This window comes from Mesocricetus auratus, unplaced genomic scaffold (genome assembly GCF_017639785.1).
Source record: "Mesocricetus auratus isolate SY011 unplaced genomic scaffold, BCM_Maur_2.0 Super-Scaffold_100018, whole genome shotgun sequence".
NCBI classification, from domain to species: domain Eukaryota; kingdom Metazoa; phylum Chordata; class Mammalia; order Rodentia; family Cricetidae; genus Mesocricetus; species Mesocricetus auratus.
The window spans coordinates 43,561,949-43,587,586 of NW_024429199.1; the positions used below are offsets into that span (position 1 = coordinate 43,561,949).

The 25,638-nt window shown below is 47.0% G+C and overlaps 1 protein-coding gene across 3 annotated transcripts in view; it reads left to right on the plus strand.

Annotated features, from left to right (window-relative positions):
* The first annotated feature begins 213 nt into the window (after positions 1 to 213).
* Fndc1 (fibronectin type III domain containing 1) overlaps positions 214 to 25,638 on the plus strand; it is a 76,389-nt gene continuing 50,964 nt past the window's right edge. For all 3 annotated transcript variants that reach the window (XM_013126842.3, XM_021224641.2, XM_040728100.1), the window contains exons 1-4: positions 214 to 498; positions 17,573 to 17,767; positions 20,959 to 21,045; positions 21,664 to 21,732. In XM_013126842.3, coding sequence (XP_012982296.2) covers positions 399 to 498; positions 17,573 to 17,767; positions 20,959 to 21,045; positions 21,664 to 21,732 — 451 coding nt within the window. In that variant the 5' untranslated portion in view covers positions 214 to 398. The remainder of the gene's footprint in view (positions 499 to 17,572; positions 17,768 to 20,958; positions 21,046 to 21,663; positions 21,733 to 25,638) is intronic.

Here is a 25,638-nt window from a genome sequence, read left to right on the forward strand (position 1 = left end):
AGAATTAGACAAGAGAGGGACTTTCTTGTTACTTTTTAAAGTTTCTGGTCTACAGACTGCTTTATTGTTATTTTCTATTAATTTTACGAAAGCCAAGTGGGGTTCCGGAACTCACCGGGCGCCCCGCCCGCCTTGTGGGAGCCCCCGTTGCGAGCGCGCGCCCGGTAGGGGGCGCCCGAGTGTGTCTAAAAGGCGCGGCGGGCCGCGGGTGGCCTCAGTGGCGGAGCGCGGCGGCCGTGCGTGGCCAGGAGCGATCGCCGAGGGCTGCGGCGCTGCCCGCACAGGACACAGGACGCCCGGCGACGGGCACCCGACGGCGTTGCCTCTGCTCGCCCCTCACTCCGGCCCGCGCCCTGCCGGCCACCCGCGCTCGGGAACCCGCGCATCCCGGGCTCCCGATGGCCCCCGTGGCCGGGGCGTCCCCGCGCCCGCTGCCTTGGGCAGCGCTGTTGCTCCTGGCGGCGCTGCTCCCTGTGGCCTCCTCTGCGGGGTCCCCAGGTAGGCACAAGCCGGACTCCCCCGGTCGGTCGGATGCCTTTTTCTCTTCCCGCCCGCTTGTCGCTCTGGGGGACCACTGCCCAGCTCTGACCCTGTGTTGCCTGTGTCCCCGTCTTGTCACTAACTTGTGCATCCTCGTGGGGACGAGTCAGGGCGCGCTGGGTGTGGGCACTGGACACCCCGCGTGTGGGAGATGGGCTCGGGGACACCTGCAGCACAGGAGAACTAGGGTGCTTTAACCTGCGTCCTAGAACGTCCAGGGATCCGGGTACTGGAACTTGTCTAAGGGCCCTGGAGATCCAGGCAGAGGAAAGGAAAAGTGACTTTGGGCATCGCGCGGGGCGTAGGAGGTGTGTGGGGGGAACACGTTCTTTGCTTAGGCTCTCCCTGGGGGTGTGGGTGGTCGACCTGGTTTCACCTGTCTCGAGGTAGGGTAGGGTCACTGGGAAGCCCAGAGCGAGGCAGAGAGGCAGGGAGGCAGGACTGTATTCCGGGACCAGCGTCAGCCAAAGCCCAGGGCTTCTGGCCCCAGAACTTTGCAGCTGGAAGAAGACGCTTGTGTTTGGAGGAGGGATAGGGACCCGGACAGCCAGTGAGTCCCGGAGAACTTCTCCCTCTCCTAAGCTCAGGCTGCAGCCTGGATGGACACTTGCTTTGCAAGCAGAGGCGTGTGGCTGGTGCTCCGTTTTCTTGTGTGTTTTACCCAGGAAGAGAGAGAGAAAGAAAGAAACTTGTAGTGGGCTTTCGTCTCCGTGCATGCATTTCCATAAAAGTATGGGTTTTATTTATATCATCAATTTGTAGAAAACTAAGACACAGACATTTTTCCCCTGTCCCAGCAGGACTGAAAAAAAAAAGTTGTTTTTTTTTTTTTAAGTTTCTTTTCCAGCAAGGGCTACTTGCTTTGTTGACTGAGTCGCTCTGCCCACAAGTATAAAGGGAGACAGTGCTCTGTTACCTCTATCATGCATATTGTTTGGTGGCATTGTTCGCCACATACTCTGATGCCCAGTTGTTCCTTTTTCATAAAAGGGGTCTACAGGCAGCAGGGGGGTCTTTTCTCTCCTGTGCATGATCTTGAGGCAAGCATTCATTTCATATTTTACACAATGCCTGGCAGAATAAACCCTATTCTAGTCTTCCAACTTCCCCACCTACAGCCCCAAGGCTTCCCGGTTTCTAAGTTTTCTGAGTGTTGAAAGCGTTTTCCTGTTACAGAAAGCAATGGGAAAGCGGAATCGCTAGGAAGGGAACTCGGTGGTGGTTCCAGCCTCCCTCCTTCCCGATTCCACGGCCAGCTGCAGGTTGGGTTCTGCTTGTGAGTGTGGGAAGGCAGAGATGCTGGGATCCTCCAGGGTTGCTTCTACAGTGTTGCCGGCAGGCGGTCACTCTTCCTCATGCCCTCTGCTCTGCAAGCCACTGCACTGTGGAATGTTGGAGCTGGGAGGCTTGTTGGCACTCCTCTTTCCTGTGTTGACGTGGGATTTGCAGTAAAATGATGACCAGACTAGAAATGGACAAAGAAGACAAGCACATTTCAAAGTGCCTATTTACCATACTTAAGTTCAATTAGTGAAGGAGAGGAGTGGGCACAGCAGCCCGGAGATGGCTCCCGTGCTGGGGAAGAGATCACGAAGCAGCATGTAATTTATTCTATGGGCTCCTCGAGGAGCCTTCCTGTCTGTCTTGCCATTCACAGTTGCAGCAGCTGCCTGGATTTGTGTCTGATGGGGAAGGCCATGGGCAGACTTAATTCATGCTTCCTGCAAGCAAGCGGCTGCTGTCAGCCCCATCCATTCTCGTTTGGGTCCAGCGTCTCTGTAAGGCAAATTACCCAGAGCTATGCTGACAGTAGCAGACTATTTATACCGCTACAGGGGTTTTCCTTGCAACACGGAAGATCCCAATGAGCCCTGAGAGTTTGGATTGATTGAAACAAAACAGTAAGCAAGCGAGCAATGCCCCTCCCCCACTGCATCCACTACTACAATAGGCTATCATGCAAACGTTAAAATAATGGGGGTGCTCTCCAGTCTGTAGGACACATTTTCCTGAAATCATGCATGCATTTACAGTGGACTTCCAGGGATGGCTAGGGGTGTCTTTTATTTCAAGCTAAAGATCTTTTCAATAAATCCTCAAGGTCGAACTTATTCTCAAAGTAATATGAGAACTCTCTTTGTCTCTTTTCTGCGTCGACATTCACACGGATGGTACAAAAGCTTGTTGGTGTGATAAATGGTAGCTGATAATAAGGCAAGGCAGGGATACTGAAAACAGGAACAGTGCTGAATTTTCCAGGTCTTTGTGCGGGGGGGGGAGACTGAGAATATGTACTAATTTAGGTAAAGAGTATCCTTGTTATGATTTTTAGTAAAAGTATTAACTCACCCCAAGGAGAAACACCTGTCAGCAGTTGGGTAACTTGTTTTCTAAGTGGAATGATGTATTTGCTTTTTTTTTTTTTTTTTAATAAATGGCTACAAACAAGCTGTAGTTACTGACTTGGGTAGCTCCAACACAATCTTTTTTCTTTAGAAAATGAACAAAGTGAGCTTGCTGCTTCTAGTAAATTAGTTGCAAGTATTTCTTGCCAGTGATACAACTTGAGTTTCTTAAGTTGAAATCTGAATGTTGCTAAGCTGTTTCTCTGATAGGCAGGTGCTTCTCTGTATTTGAAACCTTTCTTAGGGCAGTGGTGATGTGAGTGAATGCGGTTTTAATAGCAATGAGAGGAGTGTGATTTTGAAATGTCACATGATGAAACAGGGTAAGTCCAAATGGCTGCCATACAAAATATTACACAGGCAGGGGCCCAATGTGGTGGCATGTATTTGTAATGCCAGCGCTCCTGTAGTTGGGGGGGAGGAGGAGATGGGAGAACCACTGGAAATCGCTCACAGTTGTGAGTCAGTTGGCCAGGAGTGCGCAGCACAGCTGCATAAACAAGAGAGACTCTGCCCCAAGGAGGTACAAGGTGAGAGCAGACTTCCAAAAGTCATGTTCTGTGTGCAAGTGTGCATTCATGTGTGCACATTGCCAGAGCACATGTGAGTACACACACACCACACACACACACACACACACACGAATGAGATCTATTGTCTATTTAGAACTATGAATCTTTTGCCCATGTAACATTTTATCTTGTTGAGAATTGAACACAGGACCCTATGCTTTCCAGGTAAACCCTGTACCACCGAGGTATACCCCTGTTCTAGAGGGATGAGTTTTTAGTGTACCATAAATGTGAAATTTCTTTCTATAGCTTCAGATTCTACAGTGCAACCAACCTTTAGAGAAGCTCTATGGAGCGTTTGGTGCAGTTTGGAATATTTTCCAAAGTTATTCATGAAGGTTGGGGAAACGCTTCCCCACTATGTATCTGTAGCAGGCCAGGTTTTCTTTAATAATAATAATAAAAACAATGTATCACAGTGGATTGAGTGAGTAAACAGCTTAGAGGGCTAGCTACCTTCTGCTAGGGTGATTTGTCAAAATACAAGCGTCGCAGCCCTTCTTCCTTTGCCTTCTTTGTTTGGAAAGCATAGTTATTGCTACAAAGCTTCGCCTTAGGCCAGCATGTAAGGGTTTCATATCTTATCTAACAATTTAAAGGTTAAAATTTTCTATGTGTACGAATGTTTGTATGCGTGTATGGATGTGAGCGCTTGGTGCCTGTGGGAACCAGGATGAAAACATTGGATCTCCTGGAACTGGAGTTACAGATGGTGTGAGCCACCACGTGGGTGCTGGGAACCAAACCTGAGTCCTCTGCAAGAGCAGTGATCTCTCCTAAGAACGGAGCCATCCCTCCAGCTCCATGGTTATATGTTGTAAGATGTTTTATTTCTCTTTTGGCTCTTTAGTCTTTTGGGGGGTCCTCCACCCCAAATAAATCACACACAGAGTCTTGTTATTACTTATAAATGCCCGGCCTTAGGTTGGCTTATTGCTAGCCATCTTTTTAAAAATTATCCCATCTACCTTTTGTCTCTGGGTTTTTCCTGTTCTCTTACTTCTGTAAATCTTACTCTTACTCTGGATTGCTGGGTGGCTGGGTGGCTGGGTGGCTGGGTGGCTGGGTGGCTGGGTGGCTGGGTGGCTGGGTGGCTGACCCCTCATGCCCTCCTCTCCTTGGTTCTCCTTCTATTTATTCTCTTTCGGTCAGCCCTACCTATCCTTGCTCCTGCCTTGCTATTGGCTGTTCAGCTCTTTATTAGACCATCAAACGTTTTAGACAGGCAAAGTAACACAGCTGCACAGAGTTAAACAAATGCAGCATAAAAAATCACACAACTTAAAATAATATTCTACCACAGTTACTTTTTAAAAACGAATCAGTAAGTGCATATCTTAGTATTTTTGTCTGCCACTGTGGGTCAAACACAGGGCCTTCCTTATACATGTTAGGTAAATACTGCCACTGAGCTACACCTCCATTATAAACTAATTTTTAAACTAGTATATTTCCTAGTACAGTAGGAGAGGGTAGAGGAAACCCCACTCATGCATAAGTCTTATGGGAATTTTATAAGTTTAAGGGTAGAAAGGAATCCAGAGGCCACACAGTTTCAAAGCTTCGGGGATACACAGCTGAATGGAATGTATGTAGAGGACAGGATGGTGGGTCAGAGTCAGCGCCACTGTGACGTCTGCAGTCTGTCTTCATTTGCAGTGACTTTGTCAGCGAGATCTTTAGAAGCCTTGGAAACTTTTCCATGACCCAGCTCTCTAGCATTTCTTTCTATGCCTGTCTTTGCAAGCAGGACACCCCAGGTGTTTTAGCTTGTGCTTTGGAGCCTAGCAGAAGGATGGTCAGCAGCACCCACCTTAGTGGGCACAGGATTCATTATTGTGAGATTAGAGGGTGTAGTGGGGTTGCAGAAGGAGAATTTATGTCCCCAGGAAGCCATCACTAGAGGGTTCCCCAAGATACCAACAGGTCCTATCTGTACTTAGGTCATGATGACCCATCCCTTGTCTACGGAAGGGAAGGGTTGCTGTGAGGAATGACCACACCCCTCCTGGCTCAAAGCGACAAGAATTTGTTATAATACAGTATTGGAGGCCAGGAGGCCTTAATGGGCCGGTGGGGCAACTGGTTAGTCACATTAACCAGCACCCTAGCATCCTTCCTTCTAGAAATCCTGCCTTCCCCTTTAAGACTTGCCTTCTTCATCCCTGCATCCAGAGCTTGGCCGCGCTTCCGCTCTGTGGCCCATAGAGGGCGCTCCCGGCCTTCCCGAGGCGGCTCCATCTACCGTGGAGTTTTTAAAAAGGTATTTATTGGCGGCTGGACCACAAGCGTCCAGTTATCTGCTTTTTCCTTTAATGCCTGGTTGGAACTTACTTGAAATATTAAGTTGGGAAGGTCAAATTACTCATTAATGGTCGATATGAATGTACATTAACAGTTGCCAATTAAATATTAAAAAAAAGGGAATTTGAAGCCTAAGACTAAAGCTGGAGTTTGCAACCTTTAGCTGTTGGGGCACCCTTGGTACCTTTGTAGGCCCAGGCTAAAGCTGAAGCAGCTGGGCCACAGAGGAGAATAAGGAACATGGGGTGTGGGGGTCATGGTAGCTATTCTCCCCCCTCTCTCTCTCTCTCTCTCTCTCTCTCTCTCTCTCTCTCTCTCTCCCTCTCTCTCTCTCTCTCTCTCCCTCTCTCCCTCTCTCTCTGTCTATCTCTCTCTCTCTGTCTATCTCCTCTCTCTCTCTCTCTCTCTCTCTCTCTCTCTCTCTCTCTCTCTCTCTCTCTCTCTCTCTGTCTATCTCTCTTCTCTTTTTTCTCTTTTTCATCTTCAAGCTTCACTTTTGTACCTAGGGAGACTATTGTAAATTATTCTAATTATAATAATGAGAATATATCATGTATCATGCTACACCTAAAAGTAAGTGTAACAACCTGTGGTGATTTAAAAGAAAACAATCCCCAAAGGGAATGTCACTACTGGGAGGTGTGGTCTTGCTGGAGGAAGTGTGTCACTGTGGAGGCGGGCTTTGAAGGCTCATATATGCTCAAGCCGGGTCCAGAGAGACTGACCACTTCCTCTCAGCTGCAAGATGCAGGACTCTCAGCTCCTTCTCCAGCACCACGTCTGCCTGCATGCCACCGTGTCCCACCATGATGGTAATGGACTAAACCTCTGAACTGTAAGCCACTCCAATTAAATGTTTTCTGTAGTGAGCTTTCTTCCTGCCAGCCCGGTCCCAGAGTCACATCAGTCCCAAATGAATGCACAGGATGCTATATTAATTATGAAACTGTTGCCCATTTGCTATGGTTTCTCATTGGCTAGCTCTGACTTAATTATTAACCCATAATTACTAATATATATTTTTATAAGGTTTTATCTTTCAGAGAACGGCATCCTGACTTGTCCTCTCTTCCCCAGGATCACCTGGTGACTCCCTACTCTTGACTACCTTTCCCAGAATCCTCCTTCTCTCCTAGTACCGCCTATCTTGTGTCCCTATCGGCCAACAGTGCTTTATTCATTAACCAATAAGAGAGACATACACACAGAATGGCATCTCCTATCAGTTTTCCTTTATAAGAATTTCCATGGTCATGGTCTCTCTTCACAGCAGTAGAAACCCTAAGACACAACCTAACTGGAGAGCTATAAATGCTGATTTAAAAAGACAACATTGGAGCTTTCTACTGAGACATCAGAGCAAGCAATAAAACACAAGCTGCAGGCATGAGTTTCACCCTTGTGGTGTAGGTAGACTTCTCTATTTCCTGTTCATAACTGGATCTTCCCAGTGTGTTCTTACACTTGAGTCTCCACGGTCACCATGTGAACTTGGTGATACTCATCTTCCTGTGGGAGCTGTTTTACAAGCTGTTAACTTGAGCTTGTTGTCCCGGAAGGCATAATCTAGTACATACTTGTCCTAGGATTTGGACCCAGAAATCCTACAATCCTTCCCTGCAGGCTATCTGAGGTTGCATGTCTGGGAATTAACAGCTACTCTAATTTTCTTCCCTAGGCTACATGTAAACTCGAGTGCAGGCATTCTGAGCTGCTCTTACCGGTGGTTATTTTTTAACTGTCACTGAAATGCAATACAGATCCAGATCAGATCTGGACCCCCCCAAATGTGAGTGTCAGTGAGAAGGCCTGGGCAACCTATGGGGCCCTGAGCTGTGGATCAGTGTCTATCCCTGGTATACAATCTGTCTTCATGTGCCTATAGCACAAAGAGAGATGCTCTCTCAGCCTGGACTCTTAGGGGAGTGCCTTGACCCTACCAAGAGTAAAATGATAGACTCTAGATATCCCCTATGTGGAAGGATTTGGCAATAGGGTGGGAGGGAGGGTGGAAGGGGAGTGCGGGAGGAGGGGAGGGAGAGGGAACTGGGATTGACATGTAAAACAAGCTATTTAAAATTAAAATAAAAAAAATTAAAAAAAAAAGAAATGCAATACAGAATCACCTGACAAGAGTCTGAGCTGGGATTATTTAGATTGGGCTGGTCTGTGGTCACGACTGTGGGGATTGCCCTGGTTGTTAACTGGTATAGGAAGACCCAGCCCATGGCGAGTGGCGCCATTCCCTAGGCAGTGGGTCCTAAACAGGATAAGAAAGTTAGCCGGGAGCAAGTCAATAGGCAAGAGCTCAAGCATTCACTTCTCTAGATGGATATGGTGCTGCCTCAACTTCCCTACATGACAGACTGCAAACTAGAGCTGTAAGCTGAAGAGATGAAACTAGAACAGCATCCTCTGTGGGTCTCTTCTACTGTGGTTAGCTCACAAGAAGTGGCTCCATCACACTGTGGTAGGCTGAGCTCAGGTGGGGCTTCCCTGAAGAAGCAGGTGTTGCGAGGCTGGTACCTCTCGCAAAATCGACCAGGGGTGTGGCTACGAACAAGGTAAACTTGCCCCACCAGCATTTCAAGACCACACTTGTGTGTCTAATCCCATCGTTAACCCCTTCATAGATTAACTCCACATGCTCACCACCAAAGCACGTGCGCACCGGGCACCCCACGTTGTTGTCTACCTGTAGAAACTTTGAAGCATGTTCTATGACCTCAGCCAGATCTGGGTTTGATCAGTGTCCCTGACTGGCTGTGCAATGGGATCAGAGAGAAAATGGCTGCCACAAGTGGACGTCTCTCTAGTCAATTCTGTAGCCCAGTGCCTCACTTAGACTCTGACACTTAATGTTGTTGGGCAAATAACATGTCTGTCTCGAGGCATCTGTTTAACCAATGTTCATTTCCTTCCTTCTTTAATATTTTACACACACACACACACACACTTTTGTGGTTTATATTACCCCTTTATTAATAGATTATTTGTCTATTCCCATTAATGACCACTAAGTGATTTAAACATCTTTAAAAACTATTCACTAGAAATCTGGACTGTCACTGGTCACCTCTCTCTCTCTCTCTCTCTCTCTCTCTCTCTGTCCTACCTTCCCATAACACTTGTCTGGCTTCTCTTGTTAATGTTTTTCTTTGTGTCCCAGGCTGGCCCTAGGACCAAAGATGACCGTGAATTTCTGTCCCTTCTGCCTCCATATGCTGGGATCGAAAGCATACACCACTATTCTTCGTTACCGTGGTTCTGGGGATTGAATTCGAGGTTTCATGCACACCAGGCAAGCGCTCACCACCTGAGCCCTACCCCAAGCCCCTGCCTGGCACATTGTCTAAGGGAATTTTCCAGGGAGCTTTCAGGGCTATCTGAGTGGTGACCAGGGACACAGGAATGCCTGAGTGTTTAACATAGTTAGACAATGACTTTCATATTTTGGAGAAAGAAGTAAATTTTTGGAGAGAGTTTTTTTGCGTGTGTGTTTTGGCTGGCATGCCAAGCAGTTTGTAGTGGGCTGAGTCTGACTTGGGCCGGGGAACAATGGCAACTCTTTAATAAATCATTTCTTGGTTGCAAATTGAATTTGAAGAATGTGCAAAAGATCCTGTAAAAACCTGGAAAGTCCTGATGTCCGGTGAGCCCGTGGCAATGTTGTCAGCAGGCACGGCACCATGCTGGCTCCACGGCTCCCAGCATTTGCTCTCCGCAGTGCGTGTCTTCTCGCAGCTGTTACAAGGACGATAGGCATGGAATCCCTCCCAACTTCTCTTTCTAATACATTCCAGAAAGCTAATGGTGTAGACCAGGGGTGGGGGTGTTCACCTTATTTTACCCCAAACAGTACAGTAGCTTTTGTTTATGCTACTTTCTAAACAAAACACCCAAGAGCTTTAAAATTTTAAATCCTGATGGTCACACTTTGCCAGTGCAATTGGTTAAATTTGCCCTTGTTTTCTGGTTTCATTGTTCTGGGGACAGATATAGTCAATGGCATTCTGACAAAAGGACCGGGACATTGACAAGATGATATTTCCATAGTGAACCCCTGAAATCAACAGGAACAAGTTACAGTGAAAGCAGTTCTCACTCGTAAGTCAGAAGTGATTGGACGTACTGAATCCACAAGCAACAGTGTGGCTGACCCCAGATCCTTTGTGATATCAGTGGGCAAACAGATGAGGGGCTGTTTATCTCTTCAGTTGTAAACTTGGGAGCAGAGAGCCTGGGAGAGGTTCTGGGGTTCAGTGAGGCCAACAGGACCCAGGTTTCCACTCTGCTATTGCTGGTCATGTCATCATCTCCCACTTGTCACTTCCTGTCGCTGCATGGCTGTTGCCTGTCTGGGGACGATGCATGACATCCCAGGAGGTGAGAAAAGGAGAAGCTGAAAGAGGACATGAGCACATTAGGTCCCCTTTTCCGTAAGTGGCAGCACATTCTCTCGTCAGTGTCATGGGCCAGGCTCACTTGTAAGTGCATCCTAGCTGCAAGGGAAGCGGAGAGTGAGGGCTGCCGAGTGTTTGGCACCCTAGCTGTCCGGCAGGTGAAAGCAAGGGACAGAGAAGTGGGGAATGGCCTTGGGGACAGAGAAGTGGCCCACAGGCAGTGTTTATCTTGGCAGCTTCAGGTTCTATCAAGCTGCTAAACTGTTATAAATTACTTAGGAAAAATGAATAGGACTGATAAAAAATCCAACAGGAGACATCTTCAGAGATAAGGCAGGCTTATTTTAAGAGTATCCTTGGACACATCACCAGTCTCTACTAATTTGGGTGTTATTGATTTGAATTTTGTCATTTGTTGCTTCTTTAAAAAAAATAAAAGAATTCCTTGGTAACTTCTTAGCTATTATTACTGTTGTTATTATTATTTTAAACTTTGAAACAGGACATTCCAGTCTGGCCTTGAACTATGTAGTTCAGGATAACCTGAACTGTTTTAAACCAAAGCTTTATTTTATTTGTGTGTATCTGCATGCTAGTATGTACACATGAACGTGTAAGTGTGTGTGCCAAGGCCAAAAGAAGGCTCTCTTGGAACTGGAGTTTCAGGTGTTTGTTTTGCTCATTACTTGGGTGCTGGGATCTGAACTTAGATTCTCAGGATTGTACAATGAGCGCTCACAACCACCCAGCCACCTCTCCAGCACGGATGTGTCTTTTTACTGCTCCATTTTGCGTTTCTCTGCTTTTGAGCCCTTCCCCCAGTTACAGAGGATGGAGAAGTGAATCAGGAAGGCAAGGGAGGGGAGCAATGGAGAGAGCTTCACTAGTGAGGGCACCTTCTTGCCACTCAGCTTCCCTTGGACACGAATCAAGGATAGTCTGTGCTACCGCTGTCTGTCAGGAGCTGCTAACCCCAGGGAGTGTGAGCATGTGTGATTGTGAGCCAGCATCTTCATCATGCAGACAGTCTTGCATGGAGATTGGGGCTCCTGCTCAGGACCATTCCCAACAGCAGTATGTGGTGGCCTGCATGTGACCAGCTTGAGTGCAAGCACCCATACAGATCTCCAGGCGACAGACATGGTGTTGGGTGCAGTTCCTACAGCCATGTGTGAACCCACTGAGGTGGCCCGCTTTCCACAGAGAGGAGTGCAGACCGGTGGTGCTCACATAACGAGTGGGCTGCAGCAAACTCTGTGTAAGGGTTAGCAAGTGAGATTTGAACAGTGTCACCATTTGGCTTCTTGGGGCTGATGAAGAAAAAAAAATGTGATTCACAATTGTATTCAGAGTCTGCTCGAAGATGTCATGCGCGCTTTGGCAACACGCAGGGGGCAGAAGCCTTCTGTTCTGAATAAAGTGACGCTTTGTTGTCAAAAGGCTGGCGAGGGGGGCTGGGCTACGGGGAGGGGACCACCACAAGGAATTCAAGTTTAGCAGAAGTGGTTGTGACGCGATCCTGAGGGTCCAACTGGCTTCCGTGTGTATCGGTGAGCGCTGACAGTAGCCAGGGATGCTGCAGCCCGGGGTTCCTGCAACCACGGGCCAGGGGCTGCCCAGGTAATTCCGGGTCTCTCAAGCTGGCACTCGTTGTGTATGGCTCTTTTACTGCGCAAGTGCGGCCGAGCACAGTGCCGCCCAGAAGCAGAATCTGCTACGTAGCACTGTGTGGAAAATGATTGGCTTCTGGGGGCCATCAACCAGGAAGAAGTCTGAACTCCCAGGCTGCTGTTGCCTTGGCTGTCAGTGTCTTTGTAGGGGACCCAGGACATCTGCTCGTCTTGATGTTTCTCATTGCAAAAATCTGACATGGCTTCCCTGTGGTGGGGTCAGACTTTTTCCTGAGTGAGGCTTTGTCAACTTCCTGCCTTTATTTATTTGTTTGTTTTGGGTTTTTCAAGGCAGGGTCTCACTATGTAGTCCTGATTGTCCTGGATCTCTGTAGACCAGGCTGGCCTGGAACACACAGAGATAGATCCACTTGCTTCTGCCTCCCCAGGGCTGGGATTAAAAGCGTGTGCCGCCACCATCTGCCTTATTTATTTATTTTGGGTTTTTCAAGCCAGGGTCTCACTATGTAGCCCCTGCTGGCCTTGACCTCACAGAGATCCACCTGCCTCTGCCTCCCCATGGCTGGGATTAAAGGCGTGTGCCACCATGCCAGACTCCCCGTGGCGTTTCATGAGGGCATACTTCACAGTCCCCGAGTCAGAGCTCCAGAGAACCAGTGTCAACTGTGATAAGCCCTCCTTTGAAGCCTTGAGGTTGATACTTGGAAGAGGAACCAGGATGTTGTTTAATGTGCAGATTGTGTCCACCCTCTCTCCCCGCTACCCTGCCCTCCATCTCCGTTAACTTTTAGAGCCCAGGTCAAGGCATCTCCAGATCCCCCCAGAAGGGAGGGATGTCTGGAGTGGAATGGGATAAATGGGCCGGTCTGTACATCCCTATCACAGGTGGGGAGTTCTGCCAACCTCTCCATCCTTTAATTCTCATCCCCTGTTGTCTTTCCTCATGGACCCGTACCCACAGAGGCATCTCTGTGCTGCAAAGGATGCTGGGAGGTTGTCGAGGTCAGCAACTAGAGGATCTCTCCTTGGGTCAAGGTAGAGGTTGCTCAGCAGCCACCAGTGAGCCTGGCCTGGCCTACTGACGTGTGTGTGTGCGTGCGTGTGTATGTGTGCGCGTGTGTGTGTGCGTGTGTGTGCGTGTGTGCATGTGTGTGTGAGTGTGTGTGCGTGTGAGTGTGTGTGCGCGTGCGTGCATGTGTGTGAGTGTGTGCGTGTGAGTGTGTGTGCGCGTGCGTGTGTGTGTGCGTGTGTGTGCGTGCGTGCGCGTGCGTGCGTGCGTGTGTGCGTGTGTGTGTGTGTGTGTGTGTGTGTGTGTTCCCACAAGGCTTTTAAAAGTGGAATTAGTTGCTAGTAAGCATACAATTGAGATATTTAACCCAAAACTAAGGTTTCTGTCTTGGAGCTGGTAAGACAGTTCAGTGGGTAAAGCTGTCTGCTGTAAAGCCTGACTAAAGGTGGAAGGCGAGACCTGACCCCTGTAGATTGCCCCCTGACCTTGACACGTGCCCCGCCGCGTGTATGTATGTGCCTGTGTCTTTCCCCCAAAGTAAACAAAGTGCAGTAAGAGTGGAAATGATTTCCGTCCTCTTAGGAAAGGGCCCCTGAGAGCCTGCCAGTCTGGAGCCTGAGGTCTGCACTGTCAACACGTGCCTGAAGCTAGACTGTGACCCCGGAGTCCACAGGTGTCCTTTGTACACCTTCCTGGCCCTTTGGTAGGAGACCTCTGGGTTGATGTGATTATCACACACCCTTCCTTCACCCATTGCCAGTGCGTGGCTAGTGATGGATGCCAAGATGCATCAGGGCAGGAACCAGAGAGGGGCCCAGCCGGCTGCTCTACTGGGAGGCTGAGGCAGGAGATCAAAGGAAGCTTAGAAGAACCTGTGTGCAAATAAAATGTCATGTATGTATGTATGTATGCATGCATGTATGCGTGCGTGCGTGCATGCGTGCGTGTGTGTGTGTGTGTGTGTGTGTGTGTGTGTGTGTGTGTATGCATATGCTGCAAATATAACTCAATGGTAGAGCACTTGCCTGTAGTTGGTTTTCTGTTTATTTGTTTTGTTGTTCTCTTTTGGGTTTTTGTTGTTGTTTACTCTTTATTCTTTGGTCTTTTGGGGGTCCAGCTCCCAAATAAATCACACATGGAGACCTATTCTTACTTATAAATGCCCAGCTTTAGCTTGGCTTGTTTCTTGCCAGCTTTTCTTAAATTATCCTGACTACCTTTTGCCCCTGGGCTTTTTCCTTTTCTTACTTCTGTATATCTTACTTTCACTCTTACTCTACTGCTGGCTGTGTGACTGGGTAGCTGGCCCCTACCTAGTGTCCTTCCTACTATCTCCTGTTCCTTTCAGATTTCTCCTTCTCTTTGTTCTGTCTGCCCGCCAGCCCCGCCTATCCTTGCTTCTGCCTCGCTATTGGCCGTTCAGCTCTTTGTTGGGACCACCAGATGCTTTAGACAGGCAAAGGATCACAGCTTCACAGAGTTACAGCATAAACAAAAGCAACACATCTTTACATCATTAAACAAACGTTCCAGAGCGTAAACAAATGTATCACACCTTAAACTAATATTCTGCAACACTTGCCGAGATGTGCAGACCCTAGATTTGATCCCTGGTGCCATAAATAAATGCACATTTAGACAAATAGACAAATAAGGGTCTCTGTGTGGTAGTTCAGCTTCATGCTATCAGAACACTCATTTCTCACCCATAGTCTGAAATCTAGCCTTGAATTCCAGAAACCACTTTCTCCATGTGGCTTTACTTCATACTCTGAGATTAGAGTTACAGCCCTTCAGAATGATAACGAGAAAGAGGCGGGCTATGCTGTCATGTTTCTAGTTGAAGTACAAGCTTACTGCACCCAAATCTAGTGTGCACTTGCTAGAAGGGCTGACCCTGCTGCATACTGGGCTGGTACTCAGACATTGATGGAGGAGGTGGTCATACTAGGTTGGTACCCAGACATCGATGGAGGAGGCGGTCATACTAGGTTGGTACCCAGACATCGATGGAGGAGGCGGTCATACTAGGTTGGTACCCAGACATCGATGGAGGAAGCAGTCATGCTGGGTTGGTACCCAGGCGTTGATGGAGGAGGCGGTTGTGCCGGGTGTGGTCCACGAGGTTGCTCTTGTTCACCACCTCATCCTCTTGTCTGCCAGCCCTCTTAGTTATCCATGTTTACCGGGAGGTGCTGGAACTGATGGCAGTCTTAAGTATCAAAGCTGATGGAAACCTGGGAAATGAGAACATGTAATCAGGTCAAAGACTCCATTTCACTGGCTCAGCATGTGCTTCGAGGAAGGGGAGGTGGAGTGCTGACCTAGCAAGTTTTGAAAAACCTTAGTTCCAGACTGATCCTACGGCTGCCCCTGACACATACTTCAGGGTGCCCCCAAGACTTTATGCTCAAGTGACTTCTACCAGTGACACTCTAAGGCCTAGAAAACTATTTCTCTGGTTAGGTTCCCAAGAGCAGATGAAGGCTCAGTTCCTGCTTTCCTCTCAGAAAGTAGGGAGGAGGCCTTGGCCAACTTTGGTTTGAAAAAGGGTTGGTTATTGTGTGAGGGCTAAGTTACAAGGCTTCTGTGGCTTAGAGAGTCGCTAGAGGTTCTGTGTTACAGGTGTGCTCTCTAGCTCATGGACGCGCTGGGAGGCTGTGGAATCTGTGGTGGGGCCTAATGGGAGGGGACACTGGGACCTATCTCCTTTGCTTCCTGGTTACCATGAGTCAGGCTGCTTTGTTATACCAGATGATCCCACCACTATGGCCGCCTTACCACAGACCCTAGGGTGCTGGGAACTATCAGTCATGGACACTTCTAAAACCATGATCAAGAGAAGGCCCTCCCGTTTCAAAGTTGATTCTTTCTGATGTTTTATAAGCCCAACACCAGAGTTGGTTAACCAGAGGCACAGCAGGGAAGCAAGGTGAACGTTTGCAGGTGGCTCTCTTTCTAGACGGCAATGATGATGTGTTTTCTGAATTGGGAGAAGCAAGTCTGGCTAGTTTCTCATGCCCAGGAAGTAACTGACGTTATGTCCCTATGGTTCGAAGAAGGTTTACCCGTGACGTCCCCCTCATGGTGTTTTGGGAGCTTAATATCTGGAGTTGGGAGGGGTCCTCTGTGGGTTGTGGTCAATGAATATCATCTAACATCTTGTTTTTTGTTCCCAGACTGAATGTTCTTCCTCTAACGATTCAAAAGGCACCAAATCCATCTCTTTACTCGTGTTGTGAATTCTCCCCACAGACTTTCCTCCAGAGGCCGTGGGGCAATGTTCAGTGGGAGGATGAGTGTTGAATGTTACAGTCACCTGTGTTGTTCTGTCCAGAGGTTTCCCTGGTATCAAAGTCACATGCTAACCCCGTGTATGTGTCCTCATGAAAATGTCTTCCCCTTCCTCTATGAGATTCCAAGCCCATTTTCTTAATGTTATTAAAATTGAGGACCCCCCACACCTGGTTGCTTTTTATTTTTAGTCTTTTCTGAGAGTGCCTCATGTTACATCCTAATTAACTGAAAATTCCTTTGGCTGTTGCGATCGCCATGTGGATATCTAGCTTGTGCTGTTACAATCTTGCCCTCCAGTTCCAGTTATGCAGCGAACTGAGAGGTTTTGTTAGGTAAAATATTAGGTATTAGCCTGACAACTTTGAAAATGAAGAAAGTTCCAAGACCTCATTGTTGAAGAGGTACTTTTAAAAATTATTTTATGTGTGTAACCGTTTTGTTTGCATTTATGCAAGTGCACCCTGATCATACCGTGCCTGTGGAGACCGGAAGTGGGTGTTGGGTCCTTTGAAGCTGGGGTTACAGATGATCGTGTGCCATCTGGGTGCTGGGAACCTACATTTATCCTCTGCAAAGGCAGCCAGTGCTCAGAAGCACTGAGTCATCACTCAGTCTTCACAATGGTCCTTCTTAATGACTTATTAATTTTCGCTTCTGGGAAAATATGGAACTATAACGATATTCGAAGCTATATAGGGAAAACAATGTATTTATTTACCAGAGAGAAAGAGAGAGAGTCGCACAGACCAGGAGTTAGAAGCTTGGATGGCTTCCAGGAGAAAAAGGGAAGCCCCTTTTCCTTTCACTTCCTTTTATCTCTACCTTGACCCCGCCCTGTTGGGCGGATAGCTTTGTGGGGTTCACTCCTACATGGAACAATTTAAAAATAAAGTGCATATGGATAAAATCAGAGTCTTACATCCCCCTTAACCTTGTTTTGTTTTCTTTGTGGAAACGAACACTTTTGTCTCCTCATTTTGAATATGGTGGATATTCTTCCTAACCCTGGCCGTAATGCCTTCTTTGAGGTGTTCCAAAGCTTAAAGCATGTTAAGTTTGTTCAACTTAACACGAGAGACACCAGGTACAGAATATGTGAGATTACTCATTTGTTTTGCTTGCCCTGGCATGTCTGCACAATCAAGACAAGGAAGGCCAAGGGTTTATTTTGATTTTCTTCCTGTTTAATTTACCACCCACAGTCATCCAAAATACAGAACCCCGTGTGGGATTGGCATGTTTGTTTCTCTGTCATGCTGTGATGACGTACAAACATGACTGCACTCACATCTTTAGGATCATACAGGTCAAATGTCATTTACGTTCTTGCTAGCAATATCAGGGAACATTCAGACAATTATTCTCCCAGCCTGCCGTTGCTGTGAAGTTGATAGTTGCACTATTTGTATAGTTGACCACCCACTGAAGCCGAGACACGTGAAACTGCTGTCCACTAAAATGGGCCTGAAGGTCACATGGGACCCACCCAAAGATGCTACCAGTAGACCTGTGGAGCATTACAACATTGCCTATGGGAAGTCACTGAAAAGTCTTAAGTACATCAAGGTGAATGCAGAGACAAACTCCTTCCTTATTGAGGACGTGGGTAAGTGACACGGCGCTCTTCACGGCTGACTGTGCGTCGACATTCGCAGCTTTGTTCTTAGGATTAACTGTCTCCAAGACAGAGTGCGGCTGGCCCAAGTTAACCCAGACTCTTTGGAAACAGGAAGCCAAGTTCTGAGACTCATCGTAAGGTTACTCTCCGAGGCTTCGCCATAAGGCTTCCTGCTTTCACCGCTGGCTTCTCGCCCACACACTTAACTCAAGTGTTCCTAACCTCAAAACGAAATAGAAAGTTTCAGTTTTCATAAGTGCTTTGCGAAACACACTGCTCCTTTATCTATCTATCTATCTATCTATCTACCTATCTATCTATTTTGTCTTGTGGAAACCTCACTATTGATGGTTTAATAGCCTAATGTGAACATTTTCCATCCATCAGCCATTAATAATTAGGCAACGCTGACCCTTGAACAACTTTGGTTTGAACTGTGTGGGTCTGCTCATATGTGGATTGGTGGGGGGGATTTGTGACAATTGGGGAACTGCAAACCCTCCTTATATCATGAAAAGGTTGACTGTGTCAAAATGTATAAAATAGGTAAACGACTCTGCATTATCATCTGCTACTATAATGTAATATACACATCTGTTTAAACACTGAGAGCCACATGTAGCACCTGTTTCAGCCTTAACCATCAACATGACACAGCCTAGAATCTCTAAGAGGAGAAGCCATGACACAGTCTAGAGGAGAGCCTTGACTGAGAAGTTGCCACGGTCATCTTGGCCTGTAGGCATGCCTATGGGAGATTGTCTTGGGCATTAATTGTTAAGGGCCCAGCCCACTGTGGGCAGCAACAATCCCTAGGCAGGTGATCTTGAGCCATGTAAAAAAGCTCAGCCCTGCAGAGTGAACCACAGAGTGAACCAGCAAGCAGCATTTCTGCTTTGAGTGTCTGCTTGAGTTCCTGTCCTGACTTCCCTCAATGATGGAGTGTGACCAGGAAGTGTAAAAACGAGTAAACCCTTTCAACCTCTAGGTTGCTTTGGGTCAAAGTGTATCATTACAGCAACAGCAAAGATGCTAGGACGGTACCCCTTGTCTTGTCTTTGAGAGATGTATAAACAAAGCTGCAGTATTAAATCATGACTGCAGAAAATGAACGCTAATGATGTCACCTACCCTTGCCTCTGAGCAGCCCATCTCCCCAGTAAATCATGCATCTCAGTAAAAAAAAATTATAACTTGTCACTCTGATTTGCCATTCGTTCAATATGATACATATGATATGGGCATAGGTATCACCTGATTCCTGTTGTCCAGGAGGCTCCCGGGCAGCAGCAAGCTCTTAGTAGCTATGATTTTGGGAGGGACAGAGTTATTATTTGCAAGTGTTCACCTGCACGGTGTTGGGAACCCCAGCTCCCGAGCTGTCCAACATCTTCGGAATCATGTCCCAATGAAGGCATGTAAAAGATCAGGCATGTGGACAGTATAACCTTTGACGAAACTGAAACTTTATTTTCAGTTGATTCTGTCAATTGGGAACATTTTAATTGCCTCAGTGTGCTTGTTTTACAGGTCTAGGGGCTCTGGACTCTGGCTTTGGGATGCTGCCTCTGAACCCTCCTTTCTTCTGCTAAGATTCATACCATCGTGCTAGGTTACAACTTTGAGAGCGGGCACGAGGATGCCCCCGAGCTAGTTGGAGAACACTGGCATCCCTCGTGCCATGTTAGATGATGGCATGAACTCTATATCACCCCTGGCTAAGTCTCTGGACTTACTCCTTCTCCACCTTCTGCTGGGGACCACTGTAGTCTTAGGGGGAACTGGACAGAAAGTGTATAAACAGACATCGAGGTGTCCAGCTTCCCTCCTGCCTGCCTCCAGCTAAACACACAGTCCTCTGAAACACTGTGCCCCCCCCAGTCCAGCTGTGCGGTTGAGTGTAGATCCTAACAGGCCAAAGGCACGAGCAGGGCCATATTTGCCTAAATGCTGGGTTGTTGTGATTGCTGTGGAGAAGAAAAATACCCAACAGAGAGTTGTACCACCCACTAAACAGTGTCTCCAAAGTAAATCGCGAGTTGACTGGACGGGAGTCAGAGACATGTGGCCTCCATTGCTGGGGAATTCAGATGAGTCCGGAGTGCAGAGAGCCTGGCAAAGCACAACTCTGTGTTCCTTTGGGGCCTGGAACACTTTCCCATTGGCTTGGCAGGTTGTGCCAGACCCTAAAAGCCATCAGCTCCTGCCATAGAGAAACAAAAGGCAGGCCTGAGCACAGCAGGTGTCCCAGATGACCTGGAGCTTCTGGCTGAAGGACTGAATGAGGTTTTGTTTAGAAGAATGCCCCTGACTTTGAGAGATGCCAGGACCACTCTTGTTTTCAACAGGGCAAACGGCCCTCTCCCCAGCCCTCATCTCTGCCCATGCTCACAGACTGTAGCCTCTCTAAGGAACTGCTCCCCTGTCAAGAGACAACCATTCATTTTGAGGAAAACTGGTGTTGTTCAGTTCTGGCTTTGAGCACTCTAAGTCCGGGGTGTGTCCTCTTTGTGTTCTGGCCCTGTCAGTTTCCTTTGAATCCCGGAAGCTTCAGGGCTTCAGCTAAGGAGACCTCTGCTACTTGCCTTGACCCTGAGAGCAAAGTAAAAAGGCAGAGCCTAATTATTTCAAGATTATCATTTTCAGAATTCCAGGAAATACTTTTCTAGCTCTTTTTTTTTTTTTAGTAGTCAAAAACCACATGCAGACATAGCCTGGGGAACATTTTACTGTGAAAAAGAAAAATTCCATGAAGCTTTATGTAGAGCAATAAAGATTTTATGAGTTTCATTGATATTTATTTATTATTATTTTTTCTGGATCTTTCCACATTTGGAGCTTCCATGTGCAGTGCTAGTAATTTGTGACACTGTGTTCAGATTCCACGTGATCAGTGAGTCCTAATTCCTCCCCCTGAGTTCACATCAGAAACCTCACGCTTTCTGTGACCAATGGCGTAGGAACCCAGGTTGGTCCCACTTGCCTGCACTTTGCATTAATGATGTTCCTAGGGCCAGCCATGTCTCTGCTGCGGGGGGAGAATGCTGGCGATTTTTAGTAAAACCAAAGAGCTCGCTACTGTATTTGGGCTTTTGTATTCGGTTATGAGCGGTGTAAGTGAGATGGTTAATGAATGAAGTGTGTGTTTCGGGAGGTTTGATGTGAACCGTGTGTTTCAGAGCCGGGGGTGGTGTACTTTGTGCTGGTAACCGCAGAGAACCACAGTGGAGTCAGCCGCCCCGTTTACAGAGCCGAGAGCCCACCCGGTAAGTCTGACCTGGAACGGGAGGCTGTGATTCGCTGATCAGACTGGGGAGCCCTCCCTCCTTGTTTCTCCACACCAATAAGAACAGAATGGTTGGACTGGTGAGATGGTTCTGTGAGTGAAGGTGGCATATGCCACCAAGACTGATGACCTGAGTTCCATCCCCCAGAGCCCTCACAGTGGGAGGAGAGAACTGACCTCTGTAAATAGTGCCCTGACCACACCCCAGTCAATAAACAGAAATAAAAATTAAAATTAGGATGACTAAGTGATTCCTGAACAATCCATACCGTGTAAGCTCGTATGGCAAGATGAAACACAGAAAATTGGGAGAGGGGTCTTTTGTGTGTGCGTTTTTGCTTTCCCCCCCCCATTTTGGGAATACTTTTGGTACAGTGTACAAACGTTTTGTCCGATGTTTCTCACCGTGGCTCAACGAGCCATGTGCTGACCCTACAGCTAATTGTGTTGCCCCTAAAGCTTAGGTGTGGAGTTGTTGGCAGCCTGAGTACACCCTCCCGAAAGTCCACGTATTTGACTAGTCGCCGAGGATGCTCTGAACGTCCGAGAAGCCCTCAGACCTTGTTTCTAACTTTCCAGTTGCATTTCCCCAATTTAGGAGGTGAATGGATCAAGACTGATGGTTTTCCCATTAAGGGTCCGGGACCATTTAATGAGACCGCCACAGGTACTTTGTGCTCACACGCTCATGTCTTCACTGAAGCCACATCTCCCCAGAGGGCTGTGCTTCCGTCACACACATGTGCTCACAAGCCTTCATCTCGTCCCCATCGCTAAACTAATGCACATGCTGGTGGCCCAGACTGCAGCCTGTGTTGTTTGTGGCTTCCTGTGCCTTCCTGTCCCCATGTGGGCGGCGTCTGCATTTACATCTGGAGATTGTCACCTGCTAAGAAGCAAATGTGGTGGCCGAGATGGTAGAACTGGTCCAGCTGGAAATTTTGTAGCCTTTTGTCTGTGAGCAGCGTGATTGACTGAGACCCTTAAAAACAATGGCTCTCATTGGCCACCCGGTGTCCTCCAGTCTTGCACTTTTCTTGGAATACTCCGGAATATTCTGTGATATGCCAAATCCCTGCCTTCCATCTCTGCCCCATAATTTGCCTATGTGTGTGTGTGTCGCTGTGTGGACACTGATATTGTCTGATCATACTGTTTTACTTAGAGAGGAGTAGTTATGAGATGTTACCTAAAGACATCTAATTGATGGTAAAAAAGAAATAGTGCACAGGAATGTAGTTATTTCAGGGTGCAGTTGGGCGACAGCCCGAATGCAACAGGGCAAAGAGCTAAGCTTTATTTTCGTGCACCACTGACCTGGTGGTGTTTTCCAGAGAAAGGTGAGTATATGCTGAAGCTGACGACCATGATAGGTTTCTCACATCAGTATTTCCGGTGCACACAGTTGTCAAGGTCTTTTATACAGGAAAAGGGTGGGGGAGAACAAAACAGCGAGCTAAAGAAGCTGGCTACGGGGGAGTCAATGTGCTCTTGCTGAGGTGTGTTGGGCTGGAGGCAACTATGGGGTGTTGCATTCGGAGCTGGGTAGAGATGAGGGGCTGAAAGCTGGAAGAGGGAACAGGAGTTAGAAATGGTTTTGGAGGTTATTCTACAGAGTGAGAATTGAATTACAAAGAGTATAGTATGGGTAGGAAAGGATCATGAGAGAGAAGACTAGGAACCATGGACCAAATTTAGCACACTGGCAATACAGAAAGTCCCTTTATCTACAGGGAGCGTGTTCCAGGATCCAAGCAGAAACTGAACTCACAGATAGTATCAGGTTCTATATACATCATGCTTTCCCCTCTATTTACATACTTATGGTCATTTAGAAATTGGAAGTTAGGTAGAATAAGACTTTAACACTAACTATAATAAATACAAAAGTTTTAACCATGTATAATAGCAGTAACGTGAATGTGGCAGCCCTCTCCTATCCCTCTTAGAATAACCTGCTGTATTTTATTTATTCTTCTTCTCTGGGTAGGAATATGAGCTGATACAATGTGCAGGTGACTAGATAAAGTAACATAAATTAGGCATGGTGATACTAATCGTAGGATACTATGTGTAAGGAGATGTTACTAGAACAAAAGGACCCAGATATTTGCAAGGGCCAATTTAATGACTCAGAAAGTTGCTAGGTAATTAACAAGGGGGTAGCATGTATACAGTAGATACACTGGATGAAGGTTTTATTTATATTTTGCTTTTGAGACTTAAAAAATAGCAATTTCTTGTTCAGAGCAATGGTTAAGTGGATAATAATTCAGACAAATAAAAGGGACATTCAGGCCGGGCGGTGGTGGCACACGCCTTTAATCCCAGCACTGGGGAGGCAGAGGCAGGCGGATCTCTGTGAGTTCGAGGCTGGACTGGACCGATAGCCTCCAAAACAATACAGAGAAACCCTGTCTCGAAAAACAAAACAAAACAAACAAACAAAAAAAAGGGACATTCAGAATGGTGCAGGTCTGTGTGCACAGGAAGGCATTTGCCTTTAAAACAGAAATAGATAATGCAACCTCAGCACCAGCACTCGGCAAGAGGCCTTGCAGGAGTTGGTTGGTGCTTTGGTTGACAGTGTCTGGAATTCCACCAGTGCTCTGTTTGAAATCAAGGGAGAATCCATTCTTTATTCTGTTGAAAACAAGGATTTCAATTCAAATTCCAGAAGGCCTCCTTTTACTGGCTTAGATCTATCAGATGCAAATAGTCTTTATGTAAAAATAGAACTTAAGTTGTTAATCTATTCCTTCAGTGCCTGCGGTTTTGCAGGCATAGGACAGAGGTCTCTAGCCTGGGGGACAAGAAGAGCTCATTGGCATGAAATGTACACACTAATGGGAAATAAAACCAGAGGGAGGCCAAGTGAACCACAATGCATCAGACTAGTGTTGGCTCTGGCTGCCGCCAATGGGGGCGGGGAGGGTTTGCACAACAAAACATGTTTCCAATGGTTCTGGAGTATAAAGTGTGAATGGGATTGAACCCCAAGAATTCCCTGTGTTTGCAGATGGTCTCATCTTTCTGTATTCACCCAGAATTTCTTCTACCTCACACCAGAGAAGGCAAGCATCTGTGGGTCTATATCTCTTCCTTCTGAAAGGACAACAGTTGGGTTGGATGAGGGCACACCTGATATCCTCATTTAAACTTGATTATCTCTTTAAGGACCCTATATCCCAATATAGCCCCATTCTGAGGTTGTGTGGTTAGGACATCAATATATGAATTTTGAGAGGACAGAATGAAATAATCACAAATTATTAAAGAAATAAACTATATCCTAATCTTGAATAAGCAGATTAGGGAAGCCTGGTGATAAGATGATATCATCAAGCCCAGATGGTGAAGTAATAGGAGGAGGAGGGAGGAGAAAGAGGAGGAGGGGCAGGAGGAGGAGAAGGAGAAGGAGGAGGAGGAATAATGTCCTAGAGAGTCCTGGAGGTTGGATAGGACTTAAGAGACTGAGTCTGGTCATTCATACAAATATGAAAAATTTGAACTTAGAAATGATAGACTAAGCAAAAAACACAGTTCCTGGGCAACAGGCCTGGCTTCTTCCCATGCATCTGAGTGTTTTCTCTGTTCTTTGTACCGAATTCACTTTCTGGGATGTCAGTCTGTCTCACCTTCTTCACATCCCAGAGAAGCAATGTCACGGTTTGTTTTCTAGAATACTGGTGCCTATCATTTATTTCAGAATTCTTCACTTCTGGCTCCAGAGTGACCAAGTCACATATAGGCAGGCCTCTGGGGTCATGACTGTACCAAATGACTCCAGGGTGACCAGGTCACATAGAGGCAGGCCCCTGGGGTCATGACTGTGCCATGTCCCAACTTTGATATTAAGCAGTCCACAGATGTGGCTGGGCCAGTTACTCTTCATTTGCCAAATTTCACCTTGGAAAACCATGCTACATCCTAGCTAATTTTAGCACAGAGTATGCTCGTATCTATTTTAGTAACTTTTATGGCTTTTGACAAATCCAGTCTTCTGTGCTTTCCCCTCAAGTTGTGGAGCTGAATTGGATCCAGAACTGAAACAAAGTCTGGGTTTTGCTTCATGACAACTTTGCATTGCATTTTAGTTATGAAGGTGGCTTATGCTTTCAGTAGTTCATGATAGTTTGATCTAAGTTGGGTGTGGTGTGCACCATTCCTTTCTGGTCATTGCTGCCAGCACTGTGGCCCAGACATTCCCTTTGGTTATAGTCACTGGCCTTTCAGCTGCTCCCCCAATGCAGGAACATGTGGACGTATATCTAGTAGTAAGTATTACATACCAGGCATCCTGGGCCATATCAGTCTCCATGATGATGGCTTATTTGCTAGCCCCACCTCCTAGTTTCTAACTGCTATGTCTTGTCATAGATCCAGGGTTAGGCTAAAGTTGGTCCTTGCTGGAGCTGGAGTTCTGAACTCCTCGTCTGTTGTAGGGATAGATACCTTGTTTCTTCTATCCAGGATACCTTGTTTCTTCTACCCTGGATACCTTGTTTCTTCTACCCCGGATACCTTGTTTCTTCTATCCCGGATACATTGTTTCTTCTATCCCGGATACATT